This window comes from Melanerpes formicivorus, unplaced genomic scaffold (assembly GCF_026170545.1).
Source record: "Melanerpes formicivorus ecotype bairdi unplaced genomic scaffold, bMelFor1.0.p_v2 SCAF_60, whole genome shotgun sequence".
Lineage (NCBI taxonomy): Eukaryota > Metazoa > Chordata > Aves > Piciformes > Picidae > Melanerpes > Melanerpes formicivorus.
The window spans coordinates 4067215-4087571 of record NW_027142412.1 but is presented as its reverse complement, the minus strand read 5'-3'; the positions used below and the strand labels follow the sequence as shown (position 1 = coordinate 4087571).

The 20357-nt window shown below is 62.8% G+C and overlaps 1 protein-coding gene across 2 annotated transcripts; it reads left to right on the top strand.

The window, feature by feature from the left end:
- The first annotated feature begins 1031 nt into the window (after positions 1–1031).
- Positions 1032–20344, top strand: LOC137453014 (oxysterol-binding protein 2-like). Of its 2 annotated transcripts, none has more exons than XM_068161916.1 (3): positions 1032–1386; positions 14425–14633; positions 19537–20344. In XM_068161916.1, the coding sequence occupies exons 1-3, from the start codon at positions 1118–1120 to the stop codon at positions 20136–20138; spliced, it is 1080 nt and encodes a 359-aa protein (XP_068018017.1). In that variant the 5' UTR covers positions 1032–1117; the 3' UTR covers positions 20139–20344. The 2 variants fall into 2 exon arrangements, with proteins under 2 accessions (XP_068018017.1, XP_068018018.1); XM_068161917.1 differs by having other exon boundaries at positions 1039–1386; positions 19542–19649.
- Positions 20345–20357: the final 13 nt, after the last annotated feature.

The following is a 20357-nucleotide window of genomic DNA, read 5'->3' as shown; positions in this document are numbered from 1 at the left end:
TAGAGCTGCCTCAGTGTCTGCTAGTGCCAGAGGTGCTGTGGCTGAAGGACTCCCAGGGTCATCTCTTCTGAACAGGAGATGCTCAGCTAGCTTCAGGAGAGCAGAAGCTCTATCCAGGACAGTGGATAGAGTCTGCCTCCTTTTCTCACCCAAGGAACTGCCTAGCCCAGATGCTCAGGCTTGGAGCCAGGTGTGCTCCCTGGAGATGCTTCCAGGGGCTGCAGGAGCGCCTTCACTCACCCACCAGCCCTGTGAGAGCCCAGCAAGGCTGGCAGGAGGTCCTGCTTTGGGCTGCCCGTGCTGGCAGGGCTGTCATGAGGCAGCAGGGGTGCAGGTGATGGGTGAGCAGTAATGGGATCAGGGGGGATCAGAGCAGATTAGAGAGATCAGAGCCAGGCGATCCCCCGGGGTGTGAAGGGAAGGAACCTTGCTGGACACAGGGGTGCCTGGCAGGGCAGCATCTGTCACAGGTTCCTGTGGTGCTTTGCTGGGCTCACTGTGGGGAGGGAACCTATTCAGATGTGACCCAGCTTACAGGCGACAAAGGAGCGTGGACAGCGCCCCGGGGGGCTGAGGGCGCTCCTCAGGCTGCAGCTCTGGCGCCTGCTGTCCGGAGCGTCCTCCAACGGTCTGCCGAGGCACAGACCGCTTGCACCGCCCCGCTGCCCGGCTGGAGAGGAGAGGTCGGCGAGGCCGCGATACCCCCAGCCCCGGTACCGGCGGGGCGGCCAACTGACGGCGCGGGGGATGTCGAAGTGACGTGTGGGTGGCTCTTCCCGTCCCGCCGCCAGGGGGCGCCCGCGGCCCTGCGCCCCCCCACCCCCCGCTCCCCCATCTCGCTCCCCCCCCTCCTTCTCTTCCCCCTCCCTCTCTCTTCCCCCCTCCCTCTCTCTTCCCCCCTCCCTCTCTCTTCCCCCTCCCTCTCTCTTCCCCCTCCCTCTCTCTTCCCCCCTCCCTCTCTCTTCCCCCCCGCCCCAACACCCCTCTCTCCCCGCCCCTCTCTCCCTCCCGCCCCCTTCCCCAGCCCCGCGTCACGTGTTGGCGGCGCCGCCCCCGCGCCGGTGCCCGGCGGAGCGGAGCGGCGGGAGCGGAGCCGGGGGGCCGAGCCGCGGGGTCTATGGGGAAGGCGGCCGCGTTGTGCGGCGGCGGCAACAGCACCCGCGGGCTGGTTTCTCTCCTCAGCGCCGTCCCCTGCTTGGCCTGCCAGGAGCTGCCGGCCATGAGCGCGGAGCCGGGGGGCCGGGGCGGCGGGGGAGCGGCGGGGGGGCCGCCCGCCGCCCCGGGCTCCGACACGTACAAGGGCTGGCTGTTCAAGTGGACCAACTACCTGAAGGGTTATCAGCGCCGCTGGTTCGTGCTCAGCAACGGACTGCTCAGCTACTACAGGTACCCGGACGGGGGGTGGGATGGGGAACGGGCTGCTCCCGGTGGCCGCTCAGCTCGGCTCGTGCCTGCCGTGGCGGGCACTGTGTCCTCCGGCTGCCCGGTGCCGCCCCCGGGGTCGGGCGTCCCCGCCAGGCGCCTCCGGTGGCGGGGTGCGCGGGTCTGCGCTCCCGCAGCGCGGCAGCCTCCTGGTTTCGCTCCGTTTGTGCTGTGCCTTTTGCTTTCCTCTTAAAGCGAAACTCGGTGTCCGAGCTCTCGGTGCCGGCTGGCTCCGGTGCGGACCCCTGCACCGGCTGCGGGACTCGTCCGGGGAGGTCTCCCGTCCCTGCGGCTCCTGCTGCAGCGGCGCCGCTGCTCCAGCTGCCCTTAGAGCTGGAACCCGCAGCCTGCTGACAACCCCCCCGCGCCTCTCCATCTCCCCAGACTCCTTCTCGCTTCACATCGATTCCCTTCTGTAACCTGCTCCTGCTGCTGCTCCGTGCCCGGGCGGAGAGCAGAGGCTGCAAACATTCCCGGTAACTGCGTGGAAGGGCGAGCGCTGCGGTTCCGGTGTCCGAGGGGACCGGAGGGCCTGGGCAGCTGTGCCTGGGAGGAAGCCGAGGAAGGAAGGAAGGAGGTCGTAGCACTTAGCCGGGACTCGGGAGTCCTGCCTGGTTCTGCACTCCCTGCTGTGATGGTTTGGGACAGACCTTGCTGCAGGTTCAGTGGGGAGCAGATAGGGCAGGAGGCTGCGAGGTGGTGGTGTCATGGAAGGTTCTCTCTGACAGCAGATAGAACTGCAGAATCACAGCGGGGAGGGGATGGAAGGGACCTCTGGAGCTCACCCAGCTCAAGCCCTGCTCTAGCAGGGCACCCACAGCACAATGCCCAGGAGCACAATGCCCAGAGGGGGTTGGAAGCTCTCCAGAGGAGACTCCACAACCTCTCTGGGCAGCCTGCTCCAGGCCTCCAGCAGCCTCACAACAAGGAAAGTTCTCCTTCTGTTCAGATGGAACCTCCTGGCTTACAGTTTGTGCCCACTGCCCCTTGCCCTGTCCCTGGGCACCACTGAAAAAGAGACTGGCTCTGTGCTCTTGACACCCCCTCGGAGTGGCCTGAGCTTGTTCATCCTCCCTGGGGCACTGGAGACCCGGGGCTGGACCACATCTCTAGCACCTCCTGTTTGCGGTGGGCTCACATCTCCCTCACACAGCCCTGACCTCTTCTCTGGCTTCTTGCCAGTGCAGGCATTGCTTGCAGAGCCGTGGGGTTGAACTGGGGGATCCTAGAGGTCCTTTTCCAGCTCAAAGAGGTCCATGCCCCTGTGACTGATTCTTGTGTTTCTTGTGCTGGTTGAGTGGTGCAAATAAACCTGGGACTGCTGGAGGGGGTTGGGACACAACTCTGACACCTTGGGTGTCATTCAGTAGATGCTGGCTGTGCTTCAGAGCCTGGAGACAATCCTGGGTATTAAGTACAGTCAGGAAGTTGATAATGCACCATGGAAGTGCCAGCCCCTGTGAGTGAGGGCTGTGTGTAAAAGCTCTTTTCCTCCTGGCAAAGTTCATCTCCTGCTCTTCTCTCTGCTCCAGTTTGTGCCACGTAGCCTGAAGCAGATCCCTGACTTTCAGCTTGCTCTCAGGTGTTGATTTAAACTCCTCCAGCTCTAAAGAGAGAGATCTCAAACCTGGGTCCTGGAGTCAGACCATGGCAGGTCACAGGCCAGGAGTTCAGTGATGTGCTGATCTGCTTGGAGGTGTTTGAACCACCCCCAAAAGTGCTGCAGCACACACCCCCCACAAGAATGTAGTGACCTCTTAGTCATGGAGCTAATTTGCTTGCAATCCCTCCTGGTATGCTCATGGCCTTCAGCTCCTGTCCAGCTCCGGACCAGCAGAGCTCTGTGGCTTGAGAAGGTTGTTGTAGTTTAATGCTCCACTCATAAGCATCTCAGAACACTTCTGTGTTGCTGCCAAGGCTGTCATGAGCAAACAAGTGGTTTGCTTCAACAATTACTTTAGGTTGGAACAGCTGGGGGTTATTTGAAGACAATTTGATCTGTTTCAGGGTGAAACAACAAACAAAAACACCCAAGGAAAAGCCTCTGGGCAGCACGTGAAGGGAGCTGGAGCTGCAGGGTCTGGTGGAGCCATCCTGCAGCAGCTGCCTGGGGACAGGGATGCTGAAGCTTTTCACTGTGGGCCTTGAGAAGAGCTGAGTTAATTTGGTTGTGAGTCAGGAGCACAAAAATGTACAGTAGGGACCACGTGGTGGAGTTTTGGCTAAATGGAGAGAAGCCTCCATGGTCCTCTTCAGGAGCAGCACTGCCCAGTGCCAGCCAGGCCAGGGGGCAGCTCACAGCACCCACTGCAGAGTGCTCCGGGCAGGGAGCCTGGGGTGGGCCTGGGGTTGCTTTAATACAGAGTCACAGCTGGCACTGGGCTGGGAAGGAGCCCCCAGGGACATCCTGGCCAGGCCCCTGCAGGCAGCAGGGACAGCTCCAGCCGCAGCAGGCTGCACAGGGACACAGCCAGGCTGAGCTTGGGTGTCTCCAGGCATGGAGCCTCAAGCCCAGCCCTGGGCAGCCTGTCCCACCCTGGGCAGCCTGTCCCAGTGTCTCCCCAGCCTCCCTGTGCACAACTTCCTCCTGCTGTCCAACCTGAGCCTGCCCTGCTCCAGTTCCCAACCATTGCTCCTTGTGCTCTCCCCACAGCCCCTCCTGAGCAGTCCCTGCCCAGCCTGGAGGTGCCCTGCAGGTACTGCCAGGTGCCTCCTGCTGTGTATTGATTTAGATGCAGATTGAAGCTCTTTCGTTTGCCTTTCTTGCTGCTCAGCTTGCTTTAAACCCAGCCTGGCCGCGGTGCTTGGTGCTTCCTGGTAGGTTGTTTGGGGAGTTGAGCTCTTCAGATCCTCCTGGGAGGTCCTGTTGCGATGGCACCTGGCTGAGAGGCAGGCTGCTCTCTGTGCTCTTGAACAGCCAGGAGCAGCACCTCTCTGTCACCCAGGTGGCTTCACAGGAGCAGCTTTTGCACTGTAAAAGCTTCTAACCAGAGAACTCTTTCCAAAGCCTCCTCTCTCTTTGCTGCATCTAAGCACACATCAAGTCTCACTGGTAGCAAAGCTTCCCTGCTGGTCACAGATCACAGAACATTGGGCTTGGAAGGGAGCTCCAGAGAGCAAGCCCCTGCCAGGGCAGGGCACCCAGGAACACATCCTGGGGGGTTGGGGGTGGAAAGCCTCCAGAGCAGGAGACTCCACAGCCTCTCTGGGCAGCCTGCTCCAGGCTCCAGCACCCTCACACCAAACAAGCTTCTCCTCATGCTCAGGTGGAGCCTCCTGGGTCCCAGTTTCACAGACAAGGCCCAAGGGGAGTAATGGGGGATGACAAGTGCCTATGGGCCAGCAATGTGTCCTCATGGCCAGGAAGGCCAATGGGGTCCTGGACTGCATGAAACTCGAGGGTGCTTCTCCTCCTCTGCTCTGCCCTCCTGAGGCCACATCTGGAGTGTTGGGTCCCATTCTGGGCATCCCAGTGCAGGAGAGCCAGGGAACTGCTGGGGAGAGCCCAGGGGAGAGCCAGGAAGCTGCTGAGGGGCCTGGAGCAGCTCTGGGAGCACCAAGGCTGAGAGCCCTGGGGCTGAGAGCCTGCAGCAGAGCAGCCCCAGAGGAGAGCTGAGCAATGCTCAGCAAGAGCTAAAGGAGCTGGGGGGGGCAAGAGGCTGGGGCCAGGCTCTGCTCAGTGGTGCCCAGGGACAGCACAAGGGGCAGTGGGCACAGACTGGCACCCAGGAGGCTCCTTGTGAGCAGGAGGAGAAAGTTGTTTGGTGTGAGGCTGCTGGAGCCTGGAGCAGGCTGCCCAGAGAGGCTGTGGAGTCTGCTGGTGTGGAGAGCTTCCAACCCCCCCTGGGCACTGTGCTCCTGGACAAGCTGCCATGGGAGCCCTGCTGGAGCAGGGCTTGGGCTGGGTGAGCTCCAGGGGTCCCTTCCAGCCCCTCCCTGCTGGGGGTCTGGGATTCCATCTAGCTTTAGGACCTTCCAGGCACCGCAGGGCTGGGGTCGTTTTGGTTGCCCCTGAGTGTCCCTCTTGGGCTGTTCTTTGAGTAAGTTTTCTGTCTGCCTTGGCAGCACAGAGCTGCTGCCAGCGGTGGGAGGCACTTTGACCATGGCACAGCCTCTCCACTTGACTTGCTAAGGATCACAGCTCCCTCCCTGAGCTGCTCTGGTAGGCTGCCACTTACAGATGTCTCATTATCTATAATTAGTGTCTCTGCACAGCAGAACCTAATCACCTTGAGCAGAGCAGTGTTTGCAGGGAGATTAGGGAGATCTCCAGGTAAGTATTAATTCATCAGGGATGAGCTTTGTCTCTTGTGATCAATGCTCCAGGTGAGAGCTGCCTGCTCCAAGCAGCCCTCTCATGTGGTGTGGAGCTTGGGTTTCACCTTGCCTCCTCTGGAGGTTTGCTCTGCAGCTTGGGGACCATTGCTTAGGTGTCTGAAGAGCCTTTGGCAGGGCACAGGGTGCATAGAATCTCAACATGCCAGGGGGTGGAAGGGGCACCCAGGGCAGGGCACCCAGGAGCACAGCCTGGGGGGGCTGGGAAGGCTCCAGAGCAGACTCCACAACCTCTCTGGGCAGCCTGCTCCAGGCTCCAGCACCCTCACACCAAACAACTTTCTCCTCATGCTCAGGAGGAGCCTCCTGGGTCCCAGCTCATCCCTGTGGCTCCTGGTCCCTCCCCAGAGAGGAGCTGCCTCTCCCTGACCATTTGCTTGGTGCAGCAGCTCCAGGGTGCCAGCTTTCAAGGGCAGCCCTGGGGCTGCACAGTGACTTTGAGTTGCTTGTTTGGGAGCAGTGGTGTAATGATTTGTGTTCCCACTCCTTCTGTTTGCACATGGTGCTGCCTTCAGCCATCTGGGCTTTGCTGGGGAGTGCTGCTCACCCAGTGCCTGCCTGCTGGGAAGCTTCTCTTCTGTGCCTGGGAGCTGTGGACATGGTGCTGGCACTGCACTGAGTGCTGCTGTGGTGCAGGATGAGCCATGCTGGGCTGCTTGCTGCAGGTTTGATTGCTCTGCTCCCAGTTGAAAGCTGTGCTGGGAGAGTCACAGAGTGCCCTGGGCTGGGAAGGAGCCCCAAGGGCATCCTGGCCAAGCCCTGCAGGCAGCAGGGACAGCTCCAGCCGCAGCAGGCTGCACAGGGACACAGCCAGGCTGAGCTTGGATGTCTCCAGGCATGGAGCCTCAAGCCCAGCCCTGGGCAGCCTGTCCCAGTGTCTCCCCAGCCTCCCTGTGCACAACTTCCTCCTGCTGTCCAACCTGAGCCTGCCCTGCTCCAGTTCCCAACCATTGCTCCTTGTGCTCTCCCCACAGCCCCTTCTGAGCAGTCCCTGCCCAGCCTGGAGGTGCCCTGCAGACACTGGAAGGAGCTGGGGCCACAGAGCTGTAGTTACTCCTCTGCTGGTTGTGCCCTTCCTTGATGCCCTCTGTAAGGGCAGGGCAAGGTCACTGCTGCAGGCCTGCCTGTGTCCCACACCCTGCTGGTAGCTGCTGCTCAGCTCTGCCTTTTGCAGCTGAGGGCTGCTGTGGGCAGGCTGCAGCTTGGTGCCAGCAGAGCCTCTGCTGTCCTCCCAGCAATTGCTGCCAGCCCTGGGCTTGGCCTTGCCTGGCTGTGTGGTGCTGGGCACAGCACAGGAGCCATGTGGCCTCTCCTCTGCCCCAGGGCTGCTGGGCATCACCTGCCACTGGGCTGCAGCTCCTCTGCCTGCCTGCCCCCGGGGCACTGTGCTCAGCCCTGGCTCGGCTGGCTCCCTTATGGGTCCCAGCTGGGGCTTGTGTGGTCTGCCAGCTGCTGTGCCCACAGTGAGTCACCGGCCAGGGAGCTGATGGTGCTTGGCAGCAGCGGTGTGAGCAGCCTGCTGTCTCGGTGCTTGCAGCAGCCTTTGAACCTGCCTCTGCCCCTGCAGAGGAGCTCTGAGCACTGCAGCTGGCTCGGGACGGCCTTGGGCTGTCCTCACCTGCAGGTGGATTTGTCTGTGGCAGCAGGCTCAGGCTGCTGGGTGCTGCTCTGTGCTGCTCACCTGGGCATGGCATCAGGGCCAGGCAGCAGTCTCCAGTCTCTGCAGGCACCTCAGGGGCCTCAGCTTGCACCAGGGCAGCCTTAGGTTGGGTATTGCAAGAAATATCTTCACTGTGAGGGTTCTCAGACCCTGGCACAGGGCCCTCAGGGATGTGGCTGAACCCCTAGAGGGGTTTAAAAGAGGCAGAGGTGTGGTGCTGAGGGACATGGCAGAGTGAGAGAATGGTTGGACTCAGTGTTCTTAAAGGTCTTTCCCAGCCAAGATGGTTCTCTGAGTGTGTGGTGCCTCTGGTAGGGCTGTTCAGATCTGGAGCTGATGGCCAGCAGCTCAGGTGGTCACCCAGAAACGTGAGTGGTGTCCTCCTGTGATCCTGAGGGCAGGCAGCTCCTGCTCCAACACCACAGAATCCTCATCAGAGAACCCTTGAGAGGCTCAGGCTGGGAGGGACCTCAGAGAGCATCTGCTGCAGCCCCCTGCCAGGGGCAGGGACACCTCCCACCAGCCCAGGCTGCCCCAGGACTCATCCAGCCTGGCCCTGAGCACCCCCAGGCAGGAGGCAGCCACAGCCTCCCTGGGCAGCCTGTGCCAGAGGCTCAGCAGCCTCACACTGAGCAACTTCTGCCTCAGCTCCACTCTGACCCTGCTCTGCCTCAGCTCCAAACCCTTCCCCTGGGCCTGGCTCAGCCCCCCTCAGCAGAAGTCTCTCTGCAGCCTTCCTGCAGGCTCCCTTCAGGTGCTGGCAGCAGCTCTGAGGTGCCCCTGGAGCCTTCTCCTCTGCAGGCTGCACAGCCCCAGCTCCCTCAGCCTGTGCTCCCAGCAGAGCTGCTCCAGCCCTGGCAGCAGCCTTGTGGATGAGATCCTGGAGATCTGACCCTGCACAGAAGAGCTCTTCAAAGCCTGAGCTCACAGGAGGGGTTAAATTCCCCTTCAGCTCCTCCTTGTGTGGTTCAGTCATCCCCAGGGCTGCTGTGGGCTCCTTGGCAGGGCTCTTGCCACACTTGAGATCAGCTTTGTTTGGTTTTGATCACAAAGCTCCTTTAATAATTAATGTCCTCACCGCCCTGCCTGCCAACTGCAGGCTGGGCAGAGGGAGTTAAAGCTGGAGCCACACCGAGCTGGCTGCTGCTGGGTCAGGGATTGCTGACTCACACGGGGGGAGGGGAGGCCAGCCAGGAGCCTCTGGGCCTGCAGGAATCAGCTGCAGAGTTACCAATGCAACTGGCAGGCACGGTGCCACAGGCATGTGGCAGGATTCCATTGGCAGCACTGGGCTGAGGGCAGAACACATCACAGAATCCTAGAGAGGCTCAGGCTGGAAGGGAGCTCAGAGAGCTGCTGCTGCAACCCCCTGCCAGGGGCAAGGACACCTCCCAGACAGACCTGGGTGCTGAAGGCCTCATCCAGCCTGGCCCTGAGCACCCCCAGGCAGGAGGCAGCCACAGCCTCCCTGGGCAGCCTGTGCCAGAGGCTCAGCAGCCTCACACTGAGCAACTTCTGCCTCAGCTCCACTCTGACCCTGCTCTGCCTCAGCTCCACTCTGACCCTGCTCTTCCTCAGCTCCACTCTGACCCTGCTCTGCCTCAGCTCCACTCTGACCCTGCTCTGCCTCAGCTCCACTCTGACCCTGCTCTGCCTCAGCTCCAAACCCTTCCCCTGGGCCTGGCTCAGACCCCCTCAGCAGAAGTCTCTCTGCAGCCTTCCTGCAGGCTCTCTTCAGGTGCTGGCAGCAGCTCTGAGGTGCCCCTGGAGCCTTCTCCTCTGCAGGCTGCACAGCCCCAGCTCCCTCAGCCTGTGCTCCCAGCAGAGCTGCTCCAGCCCTGGCAGCATCTCTGTGGCCTCCTCTGGGCTCTCTCCAGCAGCTCTGAGTCCTTCTGCTGCTGGGGACAGCAGAGCTGGAGGCAGGGCTGGAGGTGAGGTCTGAGCAGAGCCCAGGGGCAGAATCTCCTCTGCTGCCCTCTGCCCACCCTGCTCTGGCTGCAGCCCAGCTTTGCAGGACCTGCTGCTTGCTTCCTCTCTGGGCACTGTCACCATTCACCTGTGCAAGCAAGGGGCTTCTGGCACTGCTCTTCTGAAACCTGTCCCCAGGTGCTGTTGCTGCTGGCTGTGCCCTGCTGCTGGCTGTGCCACTCTGTGTGGTGCAGTTCCAGGGCTCCCAGGCCGTGCTGCAGTGTCAGCAGGATGCTGCAGCTCGCAGCTGCTCCCAGCCTGCCTCCTTGCAGCTCCTTCGGGCCCAGCTGTACTTCTCCCTGCTGTAGCTGATCTCTCCTCTGCTGCTTCAAGGATGTCTCTGCTGGGGAGTCACGAGCCTGGAGGTGTCTGTCCCCACAGTGACTCAGGGGAGGGCTGGCTCCCTAAAAATAGGCTGAGTTCTCCCAGCCTGCCTGGTGAGCAGCACTGCCTGGGCCCCCCTGGCAGCAGCTCCTGCAGTGCCAGTGAAGGTGGAGCTGGGGAGTGGGAGTCTGTGCCTTGCTCTTTTCCTTCTCTCACACAAGGCAGCCAGCCCCAGTCTGTCACTGGTAGCTGGAGCAGGTTTCTGCTAATCCCTTGAGCAGGAGGATGTTGTCCTGAGCTCCTCCTGCCTGTGTGTTGTGGCTATGTGCAGCTGAGCATCTCCCTTGAGGCTTGGCAGTAGGTGTGGATGCTCCTGGCACCTCAGCCCTGCAGCTGGGTGGCCTTGGAAAGAATCCCACCCCCCAGAGAGCTGGGGCTTGGAAGGCTCCTCTGGGGATCACCCAGTGCAACCCCCCTGCTGAAGCAGCTTGCCCAGGAGCACAGTGCCCAGGCTGGTGTTTGATCCTGCAGGTGCTCAGGGCCAGGCTGGATGAGGCCCTGAGCAGGCTGGGCTGGGGGGAGGTGTCCCTCAGCTTCAGGGGGTGCTCCCTGTGGTGCTGGGTCATGCTGGGCAGTCAGTGCAGCCCTGGTGGCAGGAGCTTGGTGTGGGCTGCTTCCTGGCTGAGCTGCTGCTTGGTGGCTGTCGCTGCTCTGAGCACAGAGCTGGCAGCAGCAGATATCCATGGCAACTCACTGGCTGCTCCTGGGAACCTTCCCAGCTTTGGAGGTTTCTCTTTTTCTGTCAGATGCACAGGGGTGGTTCCACAAACTTCTCCTTTTCAGCTCAGGGCTGTGTCTGCTTCTGGGCTCTCCACTGCAGGGGAGGCAGGGAACTGCTGGAGGGAGTCCAGGGGAGAACCGTGGAGATGCTGAGGGGCCTGGAGCAGCTCTGAGCAGCAATGGGAGAGCTGGGGCTGTTCAGCATCAAGAAGAGAAGGCTCCAGGGAGATCTCAGAGCAGCCTTCAGTACCTAAGGGGCTCCAGGAGAGCTGGGGAGGGACTTCAGACAAGGGCTGGGAGGGACAGGATGAGGACAATGGATTGGAGCTTGAGGAGGGCAGATTGAGGCTGGAGATGAGGAGGAAATCCTTGGCAGTGAGGCTGGGGAGAGCCTGGCACAGGCTGCCCAGGGAGGCTGTGGCTGTCCCCTCCCTGGAGGTGTTCAGGGCCAGGCAGGATGAGGCCCTGAGCAGCCTGGGCTGGTGGGAGGTGTCCCTGCCCAAGGCAGGGGGCTGGCACTGGATGAGCTTTAAGGTCTCTTCCAACCCATTCCATGAATCCCTGGATGAAGAAGATTGGATGGGGGAAGTGTTGTTGGGTCAGCTCAGGCCTTGCTTCTGCTGCCACATCAGCAGAGCATCCCTGGTAGGAGCTGCTTTGGGCCAGCAAGCAGCAGCACCTCAGCTCTTGCCCCCAAGGAGCCTCTGGTGGAGCTCGAGGAGCCTTTGGAGGGCACAGAGGAGCTGCAGCTGAGTTGTTGATGTGCAGCTTGCAGCCTGGGTCTGGGAGCAGGGGAAGCTTCTCGCCCCAAGCAGTGCTTGGAGAGCTCCTCCTGTGTGCCCCTGCTGGCAGTGCTGATAGCCCTTATCAGCTGGGGCCACCCCCAGCCCCTGCAGGGTGGGGAGGAGATAGCATGAAGTGGTGCAGTGAATGAGGAGCCCTCCTGGGAGCCTTCTGGGGGTTGGTTGTTGTTGGTTTGGGGATGTTTTACATCCTGCTTGATTTGGTCTCTTGGTTATTATTTTCTTACTCAAAGCCCCAACTCTGAGTCCCTGTGCAGGCTGCTGGCTGATCCCTGCAGGGCCACAGAGGGTCCTCAGAGATCCTCTGCTGCAACCTCCCTGCCAAGGACAGGGACACCTCAACTAAGGTGCTCAAGGCCTCATCCAGCCTGGAGGAGTCTTCAGGATTAGCTTTTAGAAGACATTTCTGACCCTGCCAGGTGCTCAGGGCAGGATGGCTGCCAGGAGCCTCAGCAGTGGTCAGGAGGGGAGAAAAATAAACCATCATAAGAAGGACTCAGAGCTGCTGGGGTGAGCCCAGAGGAGGCCACAAGGCTGCTGCCAGGGCTGGAGCAGCTCTGCTGGGAGCACAGGCTGAGGGAGCTGGGGCTGTGCAGCCTGCAGAGGAGAAGGCTCCAGGGGCACCTCAGAGCTGCTGCCAGCACCTGAAGGGAGCCTGCAGGAAGGCTGCAGAGAGACTTCTGCTGAGGGGGTCTGAGCCAGGCCCAGGGGAAGGGTTTGGAGCTGAGGCAGAGCAGGGTCAGAGTGGAGCTGAGGCAGAGCAGGGTCAGAGTGGAGCTGAGGCAGAAGTTGCTCAGTGTGAGGCTGCTGAGCCTCTGGCACAGGCTGCCCAGGGAGGCTGTGGCTGCCTCCTGCCTGGGGGTGTTCAGGGCCAGGCTGGATGAGGGCTTGGGGCCCCCCAGGTCTGTCTGGGAGGTGTCCCTGCCCCTGGCAGGGGGTTGCAGCAGAAGCTCTCTGAGGTCCTTTCCAGTCTGAGCTGTGCCATGGCCACTTCTCTTGCTGCACCTCTCAGGTTCACAGCTCAGCACCCCCAGACCCAGCCTGTGCAGGGCTGCTGCAGCTCAGCAGGGCTGGATCCCAGCAGCCAGGTGGGAAGCTGCTGGGTGCCTCAGGGGGAAGTTGTCTCCTCCTCTGCAGGGGCAGTGGGTGCCCAGCTCTGGGGCATCCCTCTGGCTGGCAAGGCTGGCATCCAGGCTTTGCCCTGGAATCTGCTGGTTACTAATCTGTGCCCTTCCCAAGTGCTGCCAGCTGCAGATTAATCATCCTTTAAATAGCAGCAGCTGTGGCTGGTGGTGGCAACCCAGCACAGCTCTTGCTCTGCTCCTCTGGGCTTGGGCTGTGGCTTTGCTGGAGGGGGAGAAAGAGGAAGGGGAAGAAAACAACCATCCCAAAGGCTGAGCTGTTTGTCACATGGAGCTGGGGGTGTGGGAGAGCTGTGCTGAACCAGCTGGTGATGTGCTGCACAGGAATCCTGCTGACTGCTGGGCTGGGGAAGTCCCTCCTGGCCCCACTTCCCTTGGGCATCCCTGTGGTGCTGCTTTCCAGCAGATCCTGCTGCAGGGCTTCCTCCTCAGTGCCCTTCAGCCCTGCAGGGCCAGGCAGGAGGAGGTGCTGTGTCTCCTGGATGTGCTTTGCAGGGCTGCTGCCCTTCCACAGCCCTCTGCCCTCCCAGGGCCGGCCCTGCTGGACCACCACTGCCCTCTCCCACATGCTGGGGGCTTTCCTTTTCCCCAGGAGGGAGCAGGCTGCTGGGGAGCCCTGAGCAGATGCAGGCAAGTGTCGTCTTCTCTCTGAGAGCAGAAGGTGGCTCCTGGAAGTGTTCCTTGCAGCCCATCTGTCACACCCTTGCCTCAGACTCTTCTCAACAGACCAGGATGGAAATGTTTGTCCCTGCTGGGGAGCTGCCCCAGGGCCCTGTGATGTTCACCTGCTGCCGTGTGCCTGTGGAGCTGGGAGGGGATGCAGGGCTGCAGCAGGAGCAGAGTGCCCAGCAGGGCTGGGGAGGTTCTGCTGCCCCTCTGCTCAGGCCACCCCTGCAATGCTGGGTCCAGTTCTGGGCTCCCCAGCTCCAGAGGGACAGAGACCTGCTGGGGAGAGTCCAGCAGAGGCTGTGAGGATGAGGAAGGGCCTGGAACTGCTCTGCTGAGGAGAAAGGCTGAGAGCCCTGGGGCTGCTGAGTCTGGAGAGGAGAAGGCTGAGAGGGGACCTGATCAGTGAGGGGTGGGGGTCAGGAGGGGGGTGCCAGGCTCTGGCTGGTGGTGCCCAGCACCAGGAACCACAGGGATGAGCTGGGACCCAGGAGGCTCCTCCTGAGCATGAGGAGAAAGTTGTTTGGTGTGAGGGTGCTGGAGCCTGGAGCAGGCTGCCCAGAGAGGTTGTGGAGTCTGCTCTGGAGCCTTCCCAGCCCCTCCTGGGCACTGTGCTCCTGGGCAAGCTGCTGTGGGTGCCCTGCTGGAGCAGGGCTTGGACTGGGTGAGCTCCAGGGGTCCCTTCCGTTCCCCTCCATGCTGGGGGTCTGTGGAAAACCTCTCATGACAGAGAGCAGCTGCTGTGCTGAAGCAACCTGCTGTGCCCTGCCTCTGGCTGGCACCACCAGTGCTGTGGTGTGGGGCAGGGCTGTGCCAGGCTCTCTGTGGACCTTGATGTCCTGGATGTGGCTGGCAGCACACAGAGGGTGTCCAGAGAAGAGCACTGAGGCTGGGGAGGGCTTTGGAGGGTGTCAGAGGAGGAGGGGCTGATGGGGCTGGGGGGGTTCAGTCTGGAGAAGAGGAGGCTGAGGGAGACCTCACTGCTCCCTGAGAGGAGGCTGCTGTGAGGCTGGGCTTGGGCTCTCCTCCAGGTCACCAGCACAGAAGGAGAGGAAATGAGCTGAAGCTGTGCCAGGGGAGGGCTGGGATGGAGATGAGGAAAAGCTTTACTGACTGTGGTGAGAGGTTGGCAGAGGCTGCCCAGGGGGGTGGTGGAGTCCCCACGCCTGGAGGTGCCTCAGCAGCTGTGGAGCTGCAGGGTGTAGTGCAGGGGCCACGGCCGCTGGGCTCTGCTTGGGTCCAGGACCTTAAAGCTCCTCTCCAGCCATCCTCGGGGGCTCCCCGGCGCCGGCTGCGGGCTCTGAGCCTTCCCTTCCCCCTGCAGGACGCAGGCGGAGATGGCTCACACCTGCCGGGGCACCATCAACCTCTCCACCGCTCACATCGACACCGAGGACTCCTGCAACATCGTGCTGTCCAGCGGGGGCAGGACCTACCACCTGAAGGCCAGCTCCGAGGTGGAGAGGCAGCGCTGGGTGACAGCCCTGGAGCTGGCCAAGGCCAGAGCCATCCGCATCAGGAACAACCAATCAGGTAGGGCTCAGCCCCCTGCAGACTGCGCCCCCTGCAGACTGCGCCCCCTGCAGACCGCCCCCTGCAGACCACCCCCCTGCAGACCGCCCCCTGCAGACCACCCCCCTGCAGACCGCGCCCCCTGCAGACCGCGCCCCCTGCAGACCGCCCCCTGCAGACCGCCCCCTGCAGACTGCGCCCCCTGCAGACCGCCCCCCTGCAGACCGCCCCCTGCAGACCCCCCCCTGCAGACTGCGCCCCCTGCAGACCGCCCCCCCTGCAGACCACCCCCCTGCAGACCGCCCCCTGCAGACCGCCCCCTGCAGACCGCCCCCCTGCAGACTGCGCCCCCTGCAGACTGCGCCCCCTGCAGACCGCCCCCTGCAGACCACCCCCCTGCAGACCGCCCCCTGCAGACCGCCCCCTGCAGACCGCGCCCCCTGCAGACCACCCCCCTGCAGACCGCCCCCTGCAGACCCCCCCTGCAGACCGCCCCCTGCAGACTGCGCCCCCTGCAGACCGCCCCCTGCAGACCACCCCCCTGCAGACCGCCCCCTGCAGACCGCCCCCTGCAGACCGCCCCCCTGCAGACTGCGCCCCCTGCAGACCGCCCCCTGCAGACCCCCCCTGCAGACTGCGCCCCCTGCAGACCGCCCCCTGCAGACCACCCCCCTGCAGACCGCCCCCTGCAGACCGCCCCCTGCAGACCGCCCCCCTGCAGACTGCGCCCCCTGCAGACCGCCCCCTGCAGACCGCCCCCTGCAGACTGCGCCCCCTGCAGACCCCCCCTGCAGACCACCCCCTGCAGGCTGCGCCCCCTGCAGGCTGCGCCCCCTGCAGACCGCGCCCCCTGCAGACCACCCCCCTGCAGACTGCGCCCCCTGCAGACCGCCCCCCCTGCAGACCCCCCCTGCAGACCACCCCCTGCGCCCCCCCCTGCAGACCGCCCCCCCCCTATGCCCCCCCTGCGCCCCCCCTGCTGCATCTCTGCTGCTCCTGGGGAGCTGCTCAGCACCCAGCACCCCCAAGGCTCTTTCTGCAGGGCTGCTCTCAGCCCCCTCTGCACCCAGCCAGGATTTGTGCCTGGGCTTGGCCTGAGCCAGCTGCAGGCCCTTGCCCTGTGGCCTGCTGACCCTCCTGCAGCTGGCACTGGCCACACTGCTCCAGCCTGCCAGGACCCTTCTGGATGCCATCCCTGCCCTGCAGTGAGTGCCCTGCAGCACACAGCTCGGTGCCATCAGCAGGCTGAGGATGCATTGCAGCAGACCCAGGGCCCAGGCCTGGCCTGACCTGGTTTGGCTTCTGTAGGCTGAGCTGTCCCAGAAGGTCACCCAGGAGCTGGTTGTCTGTGAGGCACTTCCCAGCCCTGTGTGAGCACGGAGTGCTCTGGGATGGGCTGTCTGGCAGTGCTGTGAGCTCTCTGTCACTCCACAGTGCAGCTCCAGGGCTGTGAGCAGCCAGGCAGAGCGCAGCTGGCAGGGGAGGAGGTGCCAGGCAGCCTTGTTTTGCCTGGCAGAGCCTGACACTGCGCCAGGGCACAGCTGCAGCCAGCTGGCTGCGGTGGCTCTGCCTCTTCTGAGCATCACTTCTGCCACCGTGGGACAGGCTGGGTGTGTGCAGCAGGGTCTGCCCTGCGGGGGAGCCTGGGCTGTGCCTCCTCCTCCTCCTTCCCCGGGGTGATGTAAGGGCAGGGCTGCAGGGGGAGGTTGGGGATGCTGCCCCGGGCAGGAGCTCTGCCTCTGGGCTGGCTTGGCATAAAAATAGCAAAGGCAGAGACTCCCTGGCCTGGGGCTTGGACCTGCTGCCTGCCAGCCTGCAGCCAGCCTGGGCCCTGCTGTGGGGTGAGGACAGGGCTGGGGCTGGCTGGGGCTGAGTCAGCTGCTGGCAGGGGAAGCACAAAGGAGTTCTGCTGCTCCTGAGTGTTAGAGTCACTGGGGGGGGTTGGAAGGGACCTTAAAGCTCATCCAGTGCCACCCCCCTGCCATGGGCAGGGACACCTCCCCCCAGCCCAGGCTGCTCAGGGCCTCATCCAGCCTGGCCCTGAACACCTCCAGGGAGGAGGCAGCCACAGCCTCCCTGGGCAGCCTGTGCCAGGCTCTCCCCAGCCTCACTCTGAACAATTTCCTCCTCATCTCCAGTCTCAATCTGCCCTCCTCAAGCTTCAATCCATTGCCTCTCATCCTGTCCCTCCCAGCCCTTGCCAGAAGTCCCTCCCTGACTTTCTGGGTGCTGTGCCCTGAGAGCCTTCCTGAGAGGCTTCCTCACAGGGCTGATTTTCAGTTCTATTTTTAAGCAGCAGCAAAACCCAAGCCCAAAGCAGCAGTGGGCAGGGAGACTTTGCTGTTCCCTCCTGCCTGTAACTGGAGGAGCTCTGCCCTCCCTTTGCCCAGGGCTATTTTGGTAGTGGGCCCTGGGCAGGGCTGTCAGAGGGTGCTGCTGGATGGCAGGGGGAAGGTTTGCTGTCCTCATCCACCTGCAGCCTGGTAAGGCTTGGAAGAAGGGAGCTCCAGAGAGCACCCAGCCCAGCCCCTGCCAGGGCAGGGCACACAGGAGCACAGCCAGGGGGGGGCTGGAAAGGCTCCAGAGCTGACTCCACAACCTCTTGGGTGCCCTGGGTGCCAGCTCCTCACTCCCTGGAGTCATCTCTGCTATTTCCAGCTCATTTCACAACAGCTTTTCCTCCCTTCTCCTGCCCTCCCTGGGATGTTTCTCTGTCCTCTTGTGCACTGTTTTGGCTTCCCCTCTGCCCCTGGGGCTTCTCCCTGCAGAGGTGCTGGCTGCCAGCCCTTGGCTGCTGTGCTCCTCTCATTGTCTTTGTGATCCTTGGCACTCTGAGTTTGCCCAGCCTACTGGTGACTGTGCCAGGAGGTGCTGCCCTGGCAGTGCTGCTGAGAGCCCCAGCAGGGTGGGGGTGGAAGGGACCTGTGGAGACCACAGCTCCCTGCTCCAGCAGGGCACCCACAGCCCAGGAGCACAGTGCCTGGGGGCAGGGGGGGTTGGAAGCTCTCCGGTGAAGAAGACTCCACAACCTCTGTGGGCCCCCAGCTCTTGCCCCCAGAGCCATCCCCCTCCTGTGTGGGTGGCAGGGGGGGGAGGGATGATCCAGGTCGTTCCTGCTGTGCTGCACCTGCTGAGAGCAGCTCTGGCATCTGGGCAGCTGTTGGAGCTGGAGTGAGGACAGAGACAGTGTGGATGGTCCCTTGCTGTCCTGGGGTGGTGCATGGCTGACTTTGGTGCTCTGCCTGGCTGGGGCCAGGCTGGGGGAGTTGGCTGTCTCCATCTTGCAGACGAGAAGGCTCAGGGAGATCTCAGAGCAGCCTGCCAGTACCTGAAGGGCTCCAGGAGAGCTGGGGAGGGACTTGGGACAAGGGCTGGGAGGGACAGGATGAGGGAGAATGGATTGAAGCTTGGGGAGGGCAGATTGAGACTGGAGATGGGGAGGAAGTTCTTTGCAGTGAGGGTGGTGAGACCCTGGAAGAGGCTGCCCAGGGAGGCTGAGAAGGAGAACCTCCCCAAGCAGGACCTCTGCTTGCTCCTGGTTTTCTTTGCTGCCGAGGGCTCTGATGGGACTTCATTCCCCAGCATCCCACGGCCCTGCTGTAGCTCAGGGCTGCTGCCCTTCCCTGGCGGTGGTTTGCTGCATGCTGCACACGCAGAGGATGCAGCAGGAGCAGGTTGCCCTCTCCTGGCACTCTCCTTCCACGAAGCCTGGCTCCCGGTGGTGGCTCCTCAGCTCCTGCAGCAGAGATGTCCCTGCAGAGAGCCTTGTGTGAAGTCACTGAAGGTCTTGAACTGCCTACAGTTGGTTCTGCAACTGCCCTTCCAAGGGTGGCTGACAAGGGAGGGCTCTGGCAGCCAGACCCTGCTCAAAGGCTCTCTGTGGGGGCAGGGGGGGCAACTCTGCTGGTGGGGCTGCTGCTCCTCTCCCCAGCACTTCAGCTCCTCCCCAGACCCAGGTGCGTTGCAGGCTGCCCACAGCATGTGGGGACCCCAGAACGGCTGGAGAGGCTCCAGAGGAGGCCACCAAGATGATCAGAGGCTGGAGAACCTCCCCTATGGGGACAGGCTGGGAGAGCTGGGGCTGTTCAGCCTGGAGAAGAGAAGGCTCCAGGGAGGCCTCAGAGCAGCCTGCCAGTACCTGAAGGGCTCCAGGAGAGCTGGGGAGGGACTTGGGACAAGGGCTGGGAGGGACAGAATGAGGAACAATGGATTGAAGCTTCAGGAAGGCAGATTGAGGCTGGCAGCTGCCTGTGCACAGGGGATGCAGGGAGAGGAGGAGCAGCAGGAGGAGGAGGTGGAAGAGGAGGGGTGCACAGGAGCTTTGAGTGGGGGTGTGTGCAAAAGATGAGTGCATGAGACAGAGGCTGTGAGGATGAGGAAGGGCCTGGAACAGCTCTGCTGAGGAGAAAGGCTGAGAGCCCTGGGGCTGCTGAGTCTGGAGAGGAGGAGGCTGAGAGGGGACCTGATCAATGCTATCAATGTCTGAGGGGTGGGGGTCAGGAGGCAGGTTCCAGGCTCTGGCTGGTGGTGCCCAGGGACAGCACAAGGAACCACAGGGATGAGCTGGGACCCAGGAGGCTCCTCCTGAGCATGAGGAGAAAGTTGTTTGGTGTGAGGGTGCTGGAGCCTGGAGCAGGCTGCCCAGAGAGGTTGTGGAGTCTGCTCTGGAGCCTTCCCAGCCCCTCCTGGCTGTGCTCCTGGGTGCCCTGCCCTGGGTGCCCTGCCCTGGCAGGGGCTGGATGCCCTCTGGAGCTCCCTTCCACCCCCTCCCTGCTGTGGTTCTGTGGTCCTGGCTTGGTCTATTCTTCGCTCTGAGAAATGGAAGTGCTTGCTCTGAGCTCAACCTCCTCAGGAGCTTCCTCTGCAGGTAAAAGCTGCTGCCTGTGGGCACTTCCCCCTTGACCATCTTCTGCTTTCCCCCCAGAGCAGGAGGACAGCTGCAGGGTGACTGAAGTGTGTCCTGTTGTGTGCATCCAGCACCCGGATGGGATGCATCCAGCACCTCACGGGAGGCTCTCCTGCCCCTCTGCACTGCCACAGCTGCGATCCTGGGGCCAGTTCCGGGCTCCTCAGTTCAGGAGGGACAAGGAACTGCTGGAGAGAGTGCAGTGGAGGCTGCAGAGCTGCGGAGGGGGCTGGAGCGGCGCTGTGAGGGCTGAGGGCCTGGGGAAGAGCAGCCTGTGCCCAGGCAGCCCTCTGCTGCAGCTGCTCCTCACACAGAGCTCTGGCCCATGCCACTCTCCCTCCAGCCCTTGCTCCTTCCCCCTGAGCCCGGGGGGCTGGGAAGGGCTGAGGAAATCCAACGGCCCCTCCACGGAGGGGGGGAGGGAGCAGCCACTGGGGGGGACACAGTCCTCAGAACTCCCAGGGTTTGTACTTGAGCTGCTGGGGAGGGGGTGCTCGGCTTGGGGGCGTTTGGAAGGTGGCCTCTGGGATGAAATTTCTGAGGAAGCTGCTGATAAAAATGATGAAATTCTGCTCTGCCTTGTAAGCAGTGTCCTAAAAATAACCTCCGGCAGCATTTAAAGGGCCAAGCCTCTAAACACCATCTCCCCCCACCCTGCCCCCTCCCCGGAGCAGCGGCCCGGGGGGGTTTGGGGCTGAACGGGCGACAGCGAAGCGTCCCCGGAGCAGGACCCAGCCTGGTCCTTTGTCACCCCCTCGCCCCCGGCCTCCCGTTTCGGCAGGAGGATGCCCGGGCCCGGCAGGGCTGGGGTTAAGGCTGGCTCCGTGGTGCATGCCGGT